The sequence below is a fragment of the Dermacentor variabilis genome, chromosome 7, assembly GCF_050947875.1.
Source record: "Dermacentor variabilis isolate Ectoservices chromosome 7, ASM5094787v1, whole genome shotgun sequence".
Lineage (NCBI taxonomy): Eukaryota > Metazoa > Arthropoda > Arachnida > Ixodida > Ixodidae > Dermacentor > Dermacentor variabilis.
Window position 1 is genome coordinate 106,878,459 of NC_134574.1, and position 20,648 is coordinate 106,899,106.

At 47.2% G+C, this 20,648-nt stretch overlaps 1 protein-coding gene across 11 annotated transcripts in view; it reads right to left on the bottom strand.

Annotated features, from left to right (window-relative positions):
* Positions 1 to 7,985: 7,985 nt before the first annotated feature.
* The window catches only part of Snap25 (Synaptosomal-associated protein 25kDa), a 328,534-nt gene continuing 315,871 nt past the window's right edge, over positions 7,986 to 20,648 (bottom strand). For 8 of the 11 annotated variants that reach the window (XM_075698967.1, XM_075698968.1, XM_075698966.1 and 5 more), the window contains one exon: positions 12,070 to 19,204. In XM_075698967.1, coding sequence (XP_075555082.1) covers positions 19,139 to 19,204 — 66 coding nt within the window. In that variant the 3' untranslated portion in view covers positions 12,070 to 19,138. Of the gene's footprint in view, positions 9,985 to 10,009; positions 10,187 to 12,069; positions 19,205 to 20,648 lie in introns of those variants that run through there. The other 3 variants (XM_075698959.1, XM_075698965.1, XM_075698961.1) reach the window with 2 other exon arrangements.

The following is a 20,648-nucleotide window of genomic DNA, read 5'->3' on the forward strand; positions in this document are numbered from 1 at the left end:
CTCACTGGTAGGCACTACCTATTGCGAGAATTCACGTATTGCGTAGAGTATACGATGGCGGCTCCTGACACATCCAAGCGAGTAAAAAATTACGACGGTGACGAATACACAAATTGTGTGCACTTACTTGTGATAGGCAGAGTAGTTCAGGCGCTGTCCAGAAGCTTCGCCAACACTTCCAGAATGGCGCGTGTCGATCGGGCGCATCCATACACCTTTGTCGTTGGACAGACGCTCCGGCAAAGACGAGGGCCTGTCGCAGTTTCGATAAAACTACAAAGTCGCATTTCCTAGAGTTGACTGAGGCTGGCACGTTATACAAAAAAAAAGAAAAAATTCAGGTTCAGCAAAAAGGTGACGACGAAAAAAAAAAGGCTTCCGGTGTGATAATGTGGACATTCACCCTCTGTTCGGTATCACAATCATGTTTGCTCTGATTCGGTCGGAAATAGTGAAGTAAAAGAGAGCGCAAATCTTTATTCAACACGTCTCCCAGTGAGAGGCTCCGCGGGAGTCACCAGGTGTTACTCAATACTCAATTATTTATTTATTGATACTGTGATAGCGATATCGGGATTATAGCAGGCTGAGAAAAAAGAACTAAGCAGTTCCGCAAAACAGGCAAACCGTAAACAAAACGGAAGTAAGGGTGCAGGTTGAAGCGCTGCGGCCAGCATCAGGAATACAACACTTTGACCAGATGTCAAACAGTAAGAATATAATGTACAATATATGCACTAAAGTTACAAAATACAGTCAGACACACTAGGGAATATGTTGTGCGTACAACGTCAGTGACGCTTGCAACACTTCTTTGTTAGTGAGATTATTCCAGTCGGCAATAGTTCGTGCAAGGAGCGAATACTTAAAGCAGTTTTTACGGACACACAAAGGAGTTAAAGTTAGCTGATGTCGTTGTCTGGTCGCGCACCCAGACGAAAAAAGAAGTAAATGGGTGGGTTCAGTTCTGTAGTGTGCATTGCAATTAATTGGTACACGAGTTTAAGTCGTGCAGAACGATTTCGCTCATGCTTGTCGGACGTGCGACACGAGGGCCCGTAGGAGCTCTACTGATGCCTCGCATATTAGGGCGAGCCGGTATCCCGAGGCAGTGGGGATGTGCGGGCGGGTGTACTGTCGAGTGGTCGTGTCGTATTGCCTCTCGTGCATGCTGGAAAAAGCTAGAGAGGGGACTGTTACATCCTCACCCGCTTATATCTGACAGGAGAATACTACACTCTCGTCTAGCATCCCAAGGTCTCACCCCACCCCCTCCTCTTCAATTTTTTTTTTTTTAGATATGGGGTTTTACGTGCCAAAATCACTTTCTTATTATGAGGCACGCCGTAGTGGAGGACTTCGAAAATTTCGACCACCTGGGGTTCTTTAACGTGCACCTAAATCTAAGTACACGGGTGTTTCCGCATTTCGCCCCCATCGAAATGCGCCCCATCGAAATGCGGCCGTCCTCTTTTCCTAAACGACGCAGTTATCAAGCTCCTCTAACTTCCACTTCCTCTCATTTGTGCCCGTACGCCATCCCGAATAACTCACCACTCACCATCCCGAATAACGCCATCCCGAAAACAAAACGCCCGTGTCCCTTGCAATAGAGGCACGTTAAAGTTCCCCTGTTGGTCAAGATTAACGCGGAGTCCACCAATTCGGCACGCCTCGTAATAAAATCGTGGTTTTGACACGTAAAACCGAGAACTCGCACGCCCTCCGTAGCGCCCCACGAGCGACGCGACGTATTAGTCACATTAGTCATGACCACGTTCCCCCACTGTTACACTGATCGAGTGTGCCTCACAGGTGAGCGAGCACCAAGCAAGCGCCGTTATCGAGCCACCATCTCGGTCGCTTCCTGCTCGCCCGGCGTAGCAAGACGCGTTTCCGAGTTCCGCCCCTGTGGCTTTACCTCCGGAGCACCCGCCGTGGTTGCTGAGTGGCTATGGTGTTAGGCTGCTGAGCACGAGGTCGCGGGATCGAATCCCGGCCACGGCGGCCGCATGTCGATGGTGGCGAAATGCGAAAACACCCGTGTACTTAGATTTAGGTGCACGTTAAAGAACCCCAGGTGGTCTAAATTTCCGGAGTCCTCCACTACGGCGTGCCTCATAATCAGAAAGTGGTTTTGGCACGTAAAACCCCATATATTATTATTATTATTACCTCCGGAGCAGCTCCAAAGTGCGACGCCACCGCGTGTTCCAATTAACAGCAAACCTCATTGTACATACATCATGCGCGCACTGTTACCTACAGGGTTTACGTGCAGTCTAGCGACGCGTCCAGTGACGCACTGGTCACAGAAATTCACGGCTGTGACAAAAGCATAGCTGTCACGTGTCGCAAGCTACACGCCAATGAATTCTGAAGGCTGGCGTTATATTGCCTAAATTTGCCAAAATCTTGCAAGTTCTGGCTTCTGCAAAATGCCTTGAAAATGCCGACGTAACCTACAGGTCACCAGCGAATGCCTTGGTGCTCCTGTTAGCAGTTGTTCACTTACCTTTGGTGAATTTGATCACGGTCGCGCAGAAGCCGACGGCCTCGTTGAAAGATAAACGGGCGATATCAAAACACGAAGAAATAAAACGAGCCACTTTGTGTTCCTTTACACTTGCAACGTTTATTCAACAGAAAACAACTTCTCCAAGAAGGCAGCAATAGCAGCAGCATAAGATGAAATATTATACAGGAAACGAGTACAGCGAAGCACGCAGCCTAGAACTGACCCGACACAATACAGCGGAAGGTGTCGAAACACTGCAGCGAGACACGCGAATAAAATATGCAGACAGCAATGAAGTGGGACATTGATTGTTCACAAAACAGAGAGGGAAGCGATTTCGGTAAAGCACAGCGAGAGCTGTCCCAAAAGAGCAGACGATATTTGAAACTTGAATACATAATGCTATAGCCACCGGGTAATGGAATGAAACCGGAGAAAGCTTTTTCGTGATGCGTTAACACCTCGGACGCTTGCTTGTGCACTTCCAGAAATAGACTTCTGGTTTTCACCGTGACGTCCGTTACATGTGCCGAAAGTGACACGTGCTGGTAATTTAATGCAGCTACTGCGCAGTTACGCGCTTGACACCTAAACTTTTACGCCTATTCAAGCGTCTTACATAGTTTTAGCAAGTATGGGTGCTCCTTAAGCTAAATATTTCGCGTATTGCATTCTATTTACAAGTTTAGAAACTGCGCATCAAATGCATCTACGTTACATGCCAAGAACGAGGCACGGATGTTGCAGTGTAATTTAGGCGTGACGCGCAGTGCTGAAGATCGAAACCCGCCAAAACTTCATTTCACCCTTGTGTAGAAACTGTCAATTTCAGGTCGAGTTACCGAGAGCGAACTACGCCGTACCATGTTAAGCGTGACACCTTTAGCCGTGACCCTACCGTTTATCGCCCGATTCCTAACGCATATTACCTCTGATAACCCACTTAGCACCCTCTAGCGCAGACCCGTCAGTAAAGTCGCATATTATTGTGCCATTTCTTCCAGCTACCCTTTTATCCTGTATTATTCAAACGGGTCCTGTCACTTTCATATGGAAAATCCAGTTCGCGCGTTCCTGAACAAAGCGTCACGCTTATCGCATACACGACACGGCGACACTGTTCAAATCAATGTCTCCAATGACGTCCACGAATGGCAGCGGTTGCCCCGAAAGCTGTACGCTCTTATTTGGAAAATCGCGAACGACAAAATATCCGCGAGCACATCTGCGTCACGTGTTGCAGAGAACACCACAGAAAAAAAAATACCCAGCTGCAACCTGTTATTTTAGCAGTGTGTCAGTCACACTGGTTTCGTGTATTTACACAGGCGTAGTGCACGAATAAATATATTCGTGGCAACAAGACTATTATCCTGAAGTGAGCAGATTACCTTATCTTACATTATATTTCACTTAAAACCGGAAGCCGAAAACGAACGATGGGCAAGGACTGCGTCATTATGTTCTACAGCGAAGTGCTAAACGCCGGTGGCTTGATAAATCGGCAATGAACAGCGAAACAGAGAGAGATAATGTCAGGCTGCTAATGGGAATAACGAGCAGATTACAACATACCGATAAGGTGCAGCAGGCTGGGTGGAGTGTATGACACAGCGCGAGATATTACGCCTAACGTGTGACCTAAATGACGACTAAAGAGTAAGCAGGACCACGAATTAACGAAGCAAGCCCTCACACCGGGGCACCTGAGCGGCGCGTTCGATTACAAGAGATGGCGTTAAAACGCTACTCTACGCAGGTGGGTAAATCTGATTAAGTCAAAATTATGAAAGAAGCAATTTACAGGCCGCCTTCCAGAGCACGCCGTATGCTGGATTTCGAGAGAAGAGAAACGCACACGCCAAAAAGCCACGTTGTTCACATAGTTCTACTATTTACACACCAAAAACCGACAGAAAAAAAAAAAAAACAAGCAGAGGAGCCAGCGTCTCAAAGAAGTTACGCCTATATGGTTGGAAAACTGTTAGCGCTAAAGGGGGCTTCAACACGGATGATAAAGCACGGACATTTCATTTGTATTCTAGACAAATCTAGCTACGAAAAACGGCAAGCTAGCTCTTATTTACAGACTTGGGTAAACCGTCATTCCTTCTTGTAACTCTCTACAGCCGCTGTGTCCCGCTCATGACCTATAGGCGCTTCCGAAACCGCGCACTGACGCTTGTGCACCTACTCAACGCACTTGACCTTTCGGCGTACGAGTCGAGGGGCAGCACAACGTCTCAGCCCTAGCAAGCTGAACGTGCATTATCACAATCACGCATAGTCACTACGGAAAAGAAAAAAAGTCTCCACCCCATCCCAAGGTTCCTTCTTTCTGAACTGAAAAGGAACGAGCGAAGAATGAGAAGGGACTATCCCTTCAGAAAGAAATAAAGGAAACGCACAAAGCGTTGGGATGACGCGTGGGAAATCACGAAAGTTTGGTTGGGAAAAAAAGTAATGACGGCTATTAATGCTTCGCTACGCTAAAGACCGTGAAAATTCCATGCCGTACGTAATAGGGGGTATAGAAGCGATTCACAGTTTCCTGCGAAAGAACGTAATGCAGATTCTATATACGTTGTGCGTATGTGCATACACCTGGTGTTAGAACAGTGGAGAGAATATGGAGAAAAACAAAGACCAGTCCTCATATACTGGATACTTCTAAAGCCGATTATCAGTGCACCAGTGATGAAATGTGAATATAAAGCGTCAGCGCAAGTTGATGACGAGGTTAGTGAATCTATCGGCTTTTTCACTTGCTGACAAATATGAATTGAGAAAATACTAATTTCCGATTACGAATCGTAACCCTTACGCCAATTCGGTTTGCCGTATAAGCGTATCCTTAGAAACGCGCCGATCAAAACACAATTGACGCTGCCGTAATAGCTTAGTGTTCATTCAGATGAGACTTTCACTTTGTAAAATATAAGCTAAGCCCGACAGATCTAGAGTCACGTTTCATTTTTAAACACCTATTTTGGTTGAGTTGACGTAGCTAAATACATTAGCGACGAATGAATGAATGAATGCAAGCAAATAAAATAAAGTGTTTTCACTTGATAAAGCTTCCCAGGCTAAAACTGGCAAACGCTTCGAAGACACGAGTATTATTAGGTGACGCCGTGCATGTTGTGAGCAAAGCGAAGCATGGTATCCTCGTAAGCGTCACAGGCGTCAATTACCTATAACAACATCAATGCATTTACGAACCTAAAGCAAGAGTAGCGAGATACTGTCCGAGACACCGTTCAAGACTACCTACCTTTAAATACAATCATAAGAGAAACAGACGTCTCGTACGAACGCGCACAACACATTACACGAGAATGACCTGACGAGTGCATGAAGAAAAACCTGACACACCAACGACGGTTTACGGTAGTCCTAACGCTTATATCACCTCTCGCCACCTCTGATACGTCCTTTCATTGCAATTGAAGGATCCTGGTTGATACTTCAGAAACCAGAAGCGAGGTTACGCTCGAAGCGCGTCCCTTGTCGGCTTCAACTCCTTATACCGCTTAAACTGCAGCAGCTTCACGCTTAGCAGTAGTACAGACAAAGCCACACAATTGCCCGCAACGCGGCGGCAGAGCCGACATGCCAAGAACCTTAGCGCTCACTCTCATTTATAGGTAACCCCCACGAAACCGCCTCATCCATAACGCACAAAGATAAAGGAAAATCACGCTTGAGGATGTATGCGGAACTTGTCGGGTTCGAAGCGAAACGCACTGGCGGGCAAGGGGTATCACGCTTAAACGTCACACTCATGGGAGATGCGCGAAAGGTTGTGTGTCGCACAGGAAATTGTTGCGTTCGCAAAACCACCTACAGCACGACACCAGGGCGTTTCAAGTCGCCGCAAGGTCTTCGAAGGGTCGTCGAGCTTGTGCGACAACGGCCTCAACGGCGCCTCTTTCATCGTTCGAAATCTTACGCGTTATGCAGTTCAGTCTATGCGTGAACTAACGCACGTCGTTGATCTTATCACAGGCCTTTGCGGATAAACCACTCACCCACCGAGAACGCATGGGTAATTCGTCACTGGAGCAATGGAAAACTGACCAGCCTCCCTAGGGCAGGACAAACAGCACGCTTACTGCGAGTTGTTTTCTCCTTGGGGACGATACAGTTAAATAAGTTGTGAAAAGTAAAGGGCATGGTGGGAAAAACTGGACGGGGTGGGGGTGCTTGGACAAACGCCAAGCGTTGGGTTGATGGGTCTTTCCGTTTGGAATGTTTTCAGTTCGTTTACGAGTACGACTTGCTCGTGAGAGGGATACTTGAGTGACGCTTGTGACGAAATCAGAGCAGCCGACCTAGGGTTGATCGCGTTATCGGATGCACTTCGCTTGTCGCCTGCGAACTGACGACAAAGTGGCGGTGCATCCAAATTTTGAAGATTACAGCATTGGCGGTCGCCGTCCGCAACATACAGCGGCGATAGCGACGACGTCTTTACAGAGTATACTAGGCGACGCAGGCAGACGGAAACATGTCTGCAGTTGTTCAATCGTCGCGGTAGCTATTGAGCGTAAATTGCAATTTCCTGCATCTTAAACAGCTAAAAAGCCAGCTCTTTCAGTCCATGGTAGCTTTAGCGTCACTAATAGCAGTCCGGCCTAATAGTGCGCAAAGTATCCATCGCAAACAAACAAAAAAAAGTTCGCAATGTTAGGCGTCGGCAGGTTCAACTATGTGATTTCTGTGATATGTTCGTAACCATGCAACTGCGTTCGTTGTCAAGCGTCACCAAGCTCACTCTGCACGATCAGGTCGCGAACAGCGCGTGGAATGCTGTTCGTGTTTGCCGAAGCCAGCGCCAGATGGCGCCACGCGACACGTCGCTGTAGGCGGCGCCGCTCGAAAGCTCGTCGCACTTAAGTGACCTTCGGAGCACATCGGCACGTGACTGCGATGAGGAAATCGAGGCGCGTTAAGCAAAACCTTTCCGATCTTAGCATAGTGAGGTGCACAAAGGTATAGCTTGCCAGGCCATCCGTCAAAAAGAACAGAGCGAATTCAGCGTTTGTATTTGAAAACACCTGCTTTAGACAATGCCCGTGAAGTTTTCGAGCAACCTCTTTCGACAATAACCTTCGCTGGTATTTTCTTCTTGCGGCGTCATCTTCGTTTTAATGCGTTCGAGGTTTTACATATTACCCACTTTGTCCTTCAAACGCTCGTCAGTGTATAGGCTCCCGTTTTCCAAAGTTAGTTTCGTACAGTCCTGCACAGTGGCGTAGCTAGGTCGTCTGGCACCCGGGGCCCATAGGTCTTCTGTCACCCCCCTCCCCCCCCCCCCCCCGGTTGTAGTCGAGGAAGGCGAGGATATCGACAATTTCCGGGTATCTTCAGACGTATATGACACCTCCCCCCCCCCCCCCACTGGCCCCTTGCACCCGGGGCCCACGGCCCCCCGGCCCCCCCTGTCGCTACGCCACTGGTCCTGCACCAATCTTATGGCAGTAACAAAAGCTCACCAGTATACGCGAGAAGCCATACCATGGCGAGGGTCTGGACGGCAATTACATTTTCCGGCGCTTTCAAATGACAGATTGCTCCAATACTACGACGTTCTACTTTCATGAGAAACAAATATAAATCTAAACAAGAATGAGTTGGGCACATTACTGTCATAACACGCAAAAGTATATGCCGATCTAGTGAGGATGTTCAGCCATATATTAAAAAAAACAATAAAGGTTCTGGCAGCTATCCTTTTGAGGAAGTAAGAGCTTCTGCCAGACTTCTCATTTTTGAGAACGTTCGCATCGCGTGACGGAGCGCCTCAACAGAACGAACGAACGTAGCCTACCTTTGAGCACACGAAACTCGAAAACGGTAGTGGGGACGCAGCAGTTACTTCTGGAAAACTGTCGGCAAGCTCTAAGAACGAAGAGAGTGCTGGCGCTTTTCCATCGAACCGGTCGCACCCTGGCAAGCTCAATCACGGACACACTCGACTCAAGTTTCTTCGCCCAAGCACACAGGCACAGACTACACGACATCCGCTTTTTCGCGATTTCGATTCCGTAAGAGAAGGTCAGGTGACCGGTGTCTCCAAGGTCGCGGTAAGCTTCCCAGCGGCGTCGCGATGATCTGATGCTAATACGCGCTACTTATGCAATTGCTTCGTGCAACGGATTTGGCTTGGATGCGCCGAGGAATTTTGAGAGACAGCGCCACGCAACCACCGCTGAATGGATAGCCACTTGCTGCCGACTGGCATAGAAAGGAACGCTACTGCGGTAACCGAAGTTTCCCCAAAAGTTGTTTTTGACAGGGAGGAACCCGTGATACGAAGAAAAGTAGTTAGCATACGGGTTAAGTGCACTTACACGAAACTTACTGAAGCCCACAGTAGTGGCATACCTCCAACTAGGCAACACAGGTATATCAGGGAAGTGAATAGTATGCATGGGGGGGGGGGGGGGAGGTAAGCGCGCGTTATGTATAGTCAACGAAGTATTGCAGTGTTTCACAGTTCTCTCCTGATACAGTCGAGAATAGGGTGGTTCACAACCATGAACCGGCATGCACATAGTTTAGCTTTCGTTGTGGTCATTATACGATCTTGTTCAAAGACGGACCCTTTAAACGCCGGCCGTAACAGTTCTGATCTACAAGAACCTAAGAAAAAAAATTTAACATTTGCATGGTTCGAAACTTGAGCAGAAGTTCTGTTGTTGGCGTCTCACTGGAACTTGGGTTCTACTTTAATTAAATTGAAAAGAGAAGCGTCATTGAGTTGGACACCTTCGAAAGGAATGTGCTCGTGAAGTTTACAGATGAAATTTTCGTTTGAAAACAAATGGAGAAAATACACAAGTATGAAAGTGCCGTGCATTTAGCCATTAGGAATGTATTAAGTGCGCGTCGGTTACGTCGCGCTAAATAACTCGGAAAGTAACAGGGCCGCTACTACATTCACACTGCTTTCAACACGAACAACTATTACAGAGCGTTTCATGGGTGTCAAAACAAGAACGACACTGCACACAGGTGAAATATCTTTTTTTAGACGTATTGTCAACTTTTCCGTTACAATGTGACGTTTGTGAATCCACAACGTTTATTACGTTAAGATTATCAAGTATGAAATTTAATATGCCTGACAATATTTGTTCAACACTGCACACCAAATCAATAAGCGGAGAGAGCCTTGCTCTATTTGAATGTGTGAACAGGGGAACACAAACAATTGAGGCGAACACCAACACAGCAGACAACACGAAGCAGACGACGATTTAACGTTAACACGAGGAACAGATGACGACGATGACGACGACGCAGTCGCAGGCAGCGCCATCTTGGTACCGCACTTCTGGGCTCTCCACCTCCTCCTGACCACCATCGTCGGAAATACCACCGCCATGTGCCGCTCAGTCCTTGAGCAGCTTGGTGGCGCGCTGATTGGCCGCCGAGATGCGCGACTCGTTGGACTGCGCCTGCGCAAACGGAGGGGAATTGGCCCAAAGCCGGTGGCAATGCTGTCGTCTGCTTGCGGCCGCGCCAGCCAGTGCCGTCTGCTCCGGGCTCCTTCCTCCTCCTCCACCACTCTCGCAGCTGTGCAGCTGCGCTCCTGCTTCATTTTAGCAGCTTTGTGGCTCGTTTGTTGGCCTCCTCGATGCGGAGCTTGTTGGACTCCGTCTGTAGGTGTGCGGTGGATGTCAATGGTTGGGGCGGGGGAAGAAAGATGATACCAGACCATGAATGAAGCTATGGATGAAGCGTGCACACACTGTGGGGTCGCCGTCGTTCAGTGATGACACTGAGAAAACGCGCAGCTTGTGATGCGACAACGCCACAGGGCTACTGTCAGTGACGTCATCACTCAGTGACCACTCTCTCGAAAACCTTAATTTCCCAACCATCGCTTAACTAACTTGTAGAGTGCAGAAACCTCGCACGTGATTAACGTACACGAATGTTACATTTGTTCCTGTTTGGTTCCTGCTAGACGTAAAAATAACCAGTACTTCCAGGCTTCCGCAAATTATCTACGAGCATGCAAACGCTGCGGGATTTATACTTCGACAGGACAGCCTGAAAAACTGCAGGCTTCTCGCACAAAGCTCCGCCTGAAGGAACTTATTAAAGTTGGGTCGCCCTTACACGCGGTTTCACTGACGTACAGTAGCGGTCAATAAGACCCGCAACACGGTATCCGTGGGCGGAGGGGCTTTATGTATGCATGGGGGCGCCGACGTAAGAATTGGTTTAGCAATTACCAACAATACGAACCGTGCTTTCCAAGTGTTCGTATGTCGGCGCCACCGTGCGATCTTCGGTCCGTTCCGACCACGGACACGGTGTTGTAGCTCAGATTGAACGCAGTTGTTCATGCTCCCGTTCATTAGTGGCCGCGTGTTTCGAACGAACCTCAGTGAAGCCTGCGAATTTGCTGCTGCTGCTCCTCTATTCTAGCGCCACATAGCGCACAAAAGGCGAATGACGGATGTTGCCTCCGAGATTTCCGTGAACACCTCGGCGTGTTTTATCGCTTGCTTTTTCTTTTTTCACGTCATTAGCTGCACGACACAAGAGGCGTTAAACAAGCGACTCTAGCAAGTGCACACCCGATGCGCTAACACTAGGCACCACAAGGAACATTTTGCGAGATTACACATCTCGGAGGCCAACACGATACATTAGGCGCTTCATTCTAACCATTACAGAAGCATAGGTACAGCTTGTTATGGCAAGTAAAATGAGCCAGTCGTTTTGAGAAGCAACACTGGCCTGACCGCACCGTCGGCACCTTTTAATGACAGTTAATGTAATGTACGGCGCCTCATGTGTAGGCGCTCATAAGATCACTGGCGAAGCTAAAACAGTTAAATTATTTAAATATATTTTCCGATTCCGGTGGCGTCTTACCGAAGTGGCGCTGAAGAGGTTGCCACAGCAGGAAAATGGCGCGCAAGACCGTGAAAGTCAAGATGCAAGAAAATGGGGAGTCCGCAAGCAGTAATGTAACATGACGGAAAATGGCAGGTCACAACATGAGATAAAATTTGTGAGGGGGCAAGCGCAGTAAGCACGACTTGCAGAGGGGGAATGACGGATGACAGTTCAAACATATCCCACAAGGCGACGAGATATGAAAGTAAGGTTCTACGGCGATGCAGGTGGACAAAAATATAAAGAAAGAATGCCACCGATATCAAAATCCTAATCTGCTCAGCTAGAGGGCAGGAGATTTAGGTAGCGCGACATGCATTTGCCATGGACAAATGACATGGCAAATGCATAATGAATATCATGAAGCAAATTATTATTGAGAGTAACCATGGTAACCAGGACGGCGCAGGCAGACACAGTTTTAAAGGTATGCATAACGCTTTTGCTTATGCAGGACATTCCCAAGCGAAGAAAAGCACTAAAGAAGGACACAAGAAGGACACAAAGTGCGTTTTAATTTTTTTTTATCGGAGCATCAAAAAAAAAAAAAGCGAAACCACAAAGGCGTGGCAATAAACACATTGTTCAGGTAATTGCAGCCTTAAAAAACAAGAAAACCGGTGAGAATATGCCGTTCACATATTGTTGCAGACAAGCGTCTCTTCTTTAATAAAAAACGAAAATCGTCAGTACAGCCATGCAATCAACGAAAAATACATTAATGAACATAAAACCCCAGCCGAACGTGTATCACCGATTGTTGCCACTCGACGCAAATACATCTGTCGGGTGCCACGTACAGGTGCAAAGATTACTGAATTAGTCAAAACAGGCTAAAATGCAAAAAATAAAAGAGTTGGAATAGGCTAGGCAATGTTCAGCCTTTATCGTAGTTTCAATAGCCTCAATAAGCGATACATTTCACAATTTTTCCGGCTCGCCAACCCTAAAATTGAAGCAATAATTTCTGCGCCAATGTCAGAAAAATTTTAAGAAGAAAACTGCAGGAACGATCCTGCAAGCGTGCAACAAAGCAACCCACGCAAGCTCTAACAGAACCATAAAATTTCTCAACAAAACACGCCTGTGCCAACGCTCGAAAACAGCGCAACAAACAAACGCCGTAAAAATAACGGTACACGCGAGCGAAGCCTCTCTTTGTAGACGGAATGAATTGGGGCGCGGACAGTCGCCACTCCTTCAAACTGCATTCTTTCTCTCACACACACACTCTCGCAACGCTGTACAATAACAAAGCTCCCAGTTGAGATCAGTACAGCACACACACGCACACACAAAAATCGAACCGGCGTCGCACGCGGTGCAGGGACTGTTTCCTTAAGCACTTACCATACGCAGCAGACCCCCGGCCCACGAGTTGTCAGCGCTCTCTACATACACAAACATCTCTCCAAACAGCAACCATCGCGAACAACATCGCGTGCGCCCGAGAATTGACGACACAATCATCTAAATGGGAGCGGCGGTTCCGCGCAAGCCCGTAACACGCCACAGATGGTGCAGCGTATACTATACTATACCACGCGCCGAAAACGCCACAGTGGCCGCCACAAAGCCGCCTTCAATATACGTCACGCGAGTGAAGAATCGCTCCGCGTTCGCTCCCCGTGCGTGCCATGCGGCGAGCGCGTATGTCGTGCTGCATGCGCGCCTAAAAAAGGGCTAAATGCCTCTTGTGGGCTCCCCAGCTGTTTCGCCTCCCTTTCCTGGTTGAATGCTCAGCTAGGACTTGCTTGGCTTACGCTGCCAACGTTCATCTCAACAGGCGTACATTCTGAACTGCTCCACGACTGTCGCAGGGTATATGCTGCGGGGAAAAAGAGACGCGACACAGTAACCTGTCCTCGTCTCTCTAATGCGCCGTGCGCCTTGCACATATTCTGCGAAGCCTCGGACTATGGTTGACCGGGGCGTCTCAGTTTCAGCGAACAAACCGCTGAGCTCGCAGCAAGCTCGTATTCGGCGCGCACTAACGTCTGCGAGCGGTAACGCTTAGAGAACGACGTTAGTGCTATAAGCGTCCGCAGCACACAGTCACGCGCCTTACGTGCCACGATGTTCGATCTACGCGGCCGATAAGCTATAGCGTCGCTAAGCTTCCACTAGCTGTCCTGTCGTCAACGCCCACTTTAGCAACGCTCGCGTCCCAGACACGTGGCGAATTGACGCGCTCGTCAAAAGCCACCCAGTGAACGACCACATCACTTTCAGCGAATTTAAGCATATGACACCGGTAATACCTGTCGGGTCCGGTGGCGAACTCAAGCAACATTAAAGCGCTACGATGCGTGACCAAACATCTTGCAAAATCGAGTCCAAGCCTACGCTTTAAACACTGGAGGGCCGGGTCACGCCGCACAAAAGTCCTTTCTATAGCCATATCTCTGCTCGCACGAGTCCGCACCACGCTGGGTTCGCAACAACACTGTCGCGACAAAAACGCGCCTTTCGGAACAAGGTAGGAATGCATCGCTAGTGACTACATAGTCGCGCCTAAACTACACACGGGGTTACCACAGTCGGTGAATTTACCAAGCCCGCCACCTTGCGCGACGGCACCGGGCCAGTGCCCGGCTGGCGAAGAGGTTCGCCGGGGGACGCATGACGCGGCAATATTTGCCGCGACGGAGGAGTACAAATGGAGATAATATGTAGAGCTGTCAGTAGGAAAGCGGAAATATTGTCCTCACCCCGAAAGCGAAAGAAAGAAAGAAAGAAAGAAAGAAAGAAAGAAAGAAAGAAAGAAAGAAAGAAAGAAAGAAAGAAAAAGATTTGCTTGCTTGCGAACAGGGAGTAGTTCAGTAATATACGGTGCGATATGCAAGCGACACAGCCAAGCACAACATACAGAACGAAACGCGAAGAGAACAAGGTTGGGAGACCTGATCGCACTGATTCACGACCATCCAGAAATATCCGGCGTGAACTATGCTGTGCGAAAGGTTGCCGGGAAGAAACGCGCTTAAGATTTGATGCTCGTAAGAACCGAATGTAAGGGCATGCGATGGGGCTTTCTACCGTGTATATTTTTCCTTTTCGTTTGTTCACAGAGCATTCGTTTTAATTTGATGTTTTGCGAGTTCTTCGTCCGTTACGTCTGACAAATTTGAATTGTTCTTTTTTTTTTAACATACACGCTGCGCAGGCATCCGCATGGACGCTCCAGTACTTCTCAAGCGATTCAGCACGTTACTCCTCCCGATAAAGCCACGTGTCAAGGCACCTAGGCATCACAACCATGCTCAGTTCGCGTCTCGTTGAGCCCATACGGCACCATGGCACACTTCACTTAAAAATGAAGGAAGAAATACTCAGTAGTGCACTGCAAAGGGAAAAGAAAGCAGTGCAGTCAATGATATGCGGTGTTACGAAACGGGGATATGAGCTCTTTTTAACTGCTGAACGGATGATACAAGCCATAAAGCGCAATCGAAACGTGCACATGACACAAAAGCCAGAGTAGCCACTGCGACATCAATGCTACACATCAACGTAGCTCACAGTATACATGACAAATGAGAGTGTTCCTGCATTCTTCCATGGAAACTTTTTTTTTCTTTATACATTCTTTCTTTTTCTCTGCTACCGCGCATGGTTGCCCAAGCCACGCTAGGCCGTAGCGTCCCTATCAAAGAACCTTTCTAGCCCGTGGCGGGCCGATCAGTGTTCTTACAGTTAGCGAAAAAGAGATGAATGCGTGACACCCTATACTGATGATCTGATATGTAACGAACGAGTGAAAACCTTAACACGTGCCCAAGGCGCACCAGAAACAAACGCCGTAGCCATAACACCACGCTTTAATCGGCCTTCCACTTAAGACAAAGCGTACAACTTGCCTCCGTTCAACATCGCCAGAGAGTCTCCTACCTGCCGTAAGGCGAAGCAGGAACGGCGATCTGATTTAGGTGACAACTGCGTGACCCTAACGTCTGAAAACTGAATAGAAAAAACGCCAGGAACCCTGGGCCGACCAAGCGGTTCACTTCTTCGTGCCGCCTAACAGGCTAATCTAATAAGCTAAACCTCGTAAGCTAATCTAATAAGCTAGTCTAGGCAGTGTATTCACGAGCCAAACTGCCTACGTTCCGGAGTAGGCGTAAGAACACGGACCACCAGCGCGCCTGAATTTTCGAAAGCTAAACTTGCTACTCTAAGAAATGAAGACTTCGATGGAAGGATGCCTGCAATGAATTTTTTTTATGAAATTCGGAACATAGAATAAAAATAAAAATGAGCCTAACAATCAGTTTAGGTGGCTGTTCTGTAGGAGGCGGAGTGCGATGCCTGAAAAATTGCAGCATAGGCGCGGACATTTCGTTGATGACAATACCTTCCGAAATGCACTCCTCACAATCATTAAGTACCGAAACATGATAAACAAAAGCCAGGAATTACGGCAAGCTGTGAAAGGAGCCTTCGGTTAGCCCTCTGAAGGAATTAAATAACGCCAGCGCAAAGCTGACGAAAGAAAAAGAGAGAAAAATTTCGAACAGCGAAGTGTAAGGAAGGAAATATTCTTTAAAGCCACCAAACCCTATAGGAATCGAACTGAAGTTGCGAAAGAATAAAAAATAATATAGGAAGTAAAAAGATAAGTGAATGACTAAAATAAAGAAAAGCCTAACCGAAAGACCAATGAAGGCCGAAGCCGCGGCCAAACAGATGTGGATACACCGCTGGTTCAGAAGGAGAGCAGGTGTAGTTCTCAAGCATAAGTTTAGAACGGACACACGCGAAATAAATGGAAATGACGAAAAATTACTACTGTCAAACCAATAAAAATCCAAAAGAAGCACCGTGGTGACTGCGCCAAGTTGTAAGAAGAAATTACTCGGATTTGCGCCGACTTGTTTCTGACTACACATTTTTCCCATCCGAGTTGGCTCAGGCGAAATGGCGACCCTTGGCGTTATAAACGCAAGGCTTCAACTTCAGAAGAAGCTTCGCGTACGCGCAGTCACGCCAAGTTTAGAACCAAGCCAATCCAGAAGAAGAACGTAGATGCCTCTTTCAAGGAACCAGAAGAAGGTGAGGAGGCAGAAGAAAAAAAAAAACTAGTAGAGGAAATGATGAAAAAAAAATAAGGCATGGAAGAGGAATAGAGGCGCCAAAGTCCTAACGTCTGGAAAAGATCAGTGCAGAATTTAGGGCCAATTTTCTTGAGTGCTGCGTAGAAATACGGGAAGAACACGGGGAAGAAAAGAGCAGCCAGGACTCCTGCAGGCAGAAGAAGCCCGACCTTGACATTCACTTCCATATTTTTTTTAAAGCGCCTAAGGCAAACAATAATAAAGTGAGAGAATGCACGATGAAGGCGAGGAGAAATATGGCTTTAATCTACTTGGCCCGAACGGGAGTTATTAATCATGAGCTTATAAAGAGGTCACCCTAGAAGACGAAAAACGAAAATAGGGGAGAAAAAAAAAGCACGACGCTATACAAAGTGCTATGACAATCTTGTCGCATGCTCATATATAAGATCTACATTTATGAAGCATAAAACGTCCCGAAAAGGAAACCAATAAACCAGAAAGAATGACAATTCTGCCGCCGTTTTTTTTTATCTCTCTCTCTTCTTTCGTTCAAACTAAAATGCAACGAGCGGACTATAGGAGTGAAATGAACATTAAGTTCGAGGCGATGAATAAAAAAAAAAAACCTTCGAAAGCCTGGCTTTGACGGGCCCTTCAAAAGGATGAAGAGGTGCCTGCTCCTTGGGAGCAATCAATCGTGCACTCCGAAGACGACAATGTTTTTTTTAAAAAAAGACATGCCCACACGCGAAAGGAGAGGGAAGGACATAGATATATATATTTAAAATAGGGACTGTGGTTTAGAAAGAAAATTTAGCAGGATAGCTCTACCAATTTTTTGCAAGAAACTGAACTCTTGATAAACTCGTAAGGAGGCCGTCTCGCTGAAAACGTGGGCATTCGAAAAGCAGGTCAGCGTAAAAAAAACCAAGTTGAAATTTGAAAAAAAACAACAACGAAGAAACGGACCACATGGTTCCAAGAGTTTGATGAAAAAGGCGAAACGGAGCCCTACATGTTTGTCCATTTCGGTGGGATAACTGCGAGCGGACTGTAAAAAAAGTGCAAGTGCCGTAAGATGCCACAAATAATTACCGTGTTGGCCAAACCAAAGAAGAAAGGGTAAAAAAAATATAAGAGCCGTTAAAGGAAAGGCGCGAACATCGAAACAAACCGACATGCTATAAAAAAAATTTCAGTAACACTTCCTTCGCAACAACATACAGGCTTCCGTGAACCGCAGTAGTTTCACGGGCGCTTGACATAATCACACACACACACAAAAAAAAAAAAAAACGCTAGTAAGAAAAAAGAAACTGTAGTACACAAGTATCATTCAATCACAGCACCTAACCAAGAAAAAAAAAAGGAAGACCACAAAGAAGAAACTTCGCGCTCTGCGGTTAGTTGGAAAAAGAAAAAAAAGAAGAGCCCCAACATACTCATTATTTGCCTTCGACAGGAAGACAACGGCCGCAGGTTCCCGACACTCTTGTGACACCCACTTTATGCGTGCCTAAGGTAAATCTCGCGTCCGCACAACCACGCGAACAAACTCAGCCTGCTGGAGCACGACAGCTACATTAGGCGAGTTGTCGAATATTGACACAGGGTGTCAATATTGGCGACTCGAATATCGAGCCCCCTGTCATGTTCGGCACGGTGACACTAGTGCGGGGGGGGGGGGGGCAAACTTCCAAACGCTACCAGCGCACACGTTCGCGCACGTTCTTATGCAGATGCCTTGGAAACCTGATGGGCACTGCGTTCTGCATTATCACTTTTTTTTGCAGTTATCGTAATTTTGCAGCTACTGCAGGCAAACTTTCTGCCTTAACAATGCGCTCTCCGTTGCCCACACTGGATATTCGTTCATAATGAAGGAAGATTTAGAATCGACGTGCTGCAGACTTTAAGAAAAGGGTTATCGGTGCGAAATGAGGATTTAAAAAATAAACGCGCGGAAACCTTTTTAAGACGATCTGACAGCGGCTAAAGCTGGAAAGCGCTTACACCTCGGCGTACCTTTGAAGAGACAGGACTTTGCTGACGCGCTATACTTCCCTTATCACATAAAGTCAGTGTCTCAAACAGAAATAATAATAATAACCCTTCAGCGAAGAGAGGAAAAAAATAGAAAAAAATTGGTGTGCAATTGCTTGTAGCAAGCAAGTGTAAACACAAGTGCATGTGAGTGCGCGTGTGTGTGTGTCACGGGTGTGTCTCTGTGCAAGTCAGGACAGACTGTAAAAGAACAAAAAAGAGAAGAAAAAGAAACACCGTCTGCACAATTCCAGAGTGGACATTACAAATTTAAAAAAAATAAAAACAAGAAGACACGCAATCGTACGACCGGTGTGAAGACGTCCCCTGTCGGTACTTTTTTTTTCCTTTTTCACTTTCCGTCTATTCCCAAAGTCCGTAGAAAGGCCAGGTGGGAGGCAGGAACGACACACGACGTCTCCCCGACGGTCGATCATCGCAGCCCTGTTGGTTCTTGGTGCGTCGGTTGTGTAGGTGTTGTTTGTGTGTGTGAAGATAAAATCCGTCAGTGCAACATGGTGTAGTTGTGTGTAGGTGCAAAATGAAAAAAAAAAAACAAAACAGAAAGAGTAAAGCAAAGTTGGTGGCGGAACGCCGCTCAACTCTTGATGAGTTTGGCAGCCCTCTCCTGCGCGCCTTTGACGCGAACCACGTTGGACGCTCCCTGTTTGTGAAAAAAAAAAGTGGAAGGAAAAAAAGGAGGGGGAGGGGAACGTGGGAGAGAACGAAAGAAAGCAAAACAAATATAAGCAAATAAACAGGGAAAGGGCGAACGAGAAACAACAAAACAAACGACGTCGATCAAATTCTAAAAACACACACACAAGCAATACTTATTTCTCGCGAAAGATGCCTCTGGGGACGGTTTGTGTGCGAGGCGGAAAAGCGGGATAAAAAATAAAGAAAAAAAAAAACGCCATGAGACGCACTGGGACATCGGCTCTTTCCATTTACCGTCGTGGCTCGATTTTTGAGGCTTGATGGCATCGCAGATGTACGATGCTGCGTTTGTCGCCTAAAAAACCTGGCAGAGGTAGTACGGTGCCCAGACGACCGCATGGCATCGTACGGTCGTGAGCTAGTAGCCTTGGAGCAAGGTCACAATCATTAAGGTTCAGATTATGAAAATAAGGATTAGTTTTTAACCTGCTTTGAAAAGCGTAATTGCAACAGACAGCAACAAAATTGTTACGGGCAGACAAATTACACCTCGGCTACCACGCTAGAGTAAACAAGGGTCGGTGCGAGAAAACTGGAAAATAACGCCACGCGTCAGATTTACTATTCCCGGCTACGATGCACCTGAAAGTCGAGGGCCCCCTATCGTCGGTGGCAGGTGATTAACGAGCCCGGTCAAATCGCGCCGCAGCTAGAACACCGAGACCACCCCATCGGCATGCGAGCGTTCCGACTCCAGAGGCATCTAGCACGGAGACGCTGACTACAAACGCGCTGAGCTTTAGCAGGTTCGGCTAGAGCACTGTTGCAATACAGAGGCACACGGCAGTACCCTGGAAAGGAAAGACTAACAATAGAGCAATGCACTAGGCATATTAATACAGGGCACGGTATCTCACCATAAGAAACTGAGCCACCAGCCCTGAAACTATACATGTGGTAGAGCTATATACCAGACTACAACGTCGACCTTGCTGCCCCTACGGCAATATGTGGAAAGTTACATGTTATTACAGTTATGTTGTTACAGTTACAAGTTATTTGAAACACATCACAACACTACAGGGCTCTAGTGAGTGCGAGAACAGACAATGCTACAGCTAAACGCAAGCCAAGTAATCGTGCCGACATGGTGCGTCGCTATCACTACTGCGCGCGTCACCTAGTGCCACTACTCCCTTCATGCTAAGCTTTCGACACCGTAATCGGAAGGTGCCGGCAGCGCTAGTGAGACTAACGTGTCTCTATTTTCAGTGCTCTGCAAAAGGCTGGGAAGGCACCACTTGGCTTTTACAATGACAAAAGCGAACAGTCGGCTAAGAACGACGAAAAATCAATACTCGCTAATATTACAAATAACTAAATTGAGAAGAAATAATCGGAGCAAATTAACACAGGCAACAAAATAAAAAGACAGACAACCACATTGT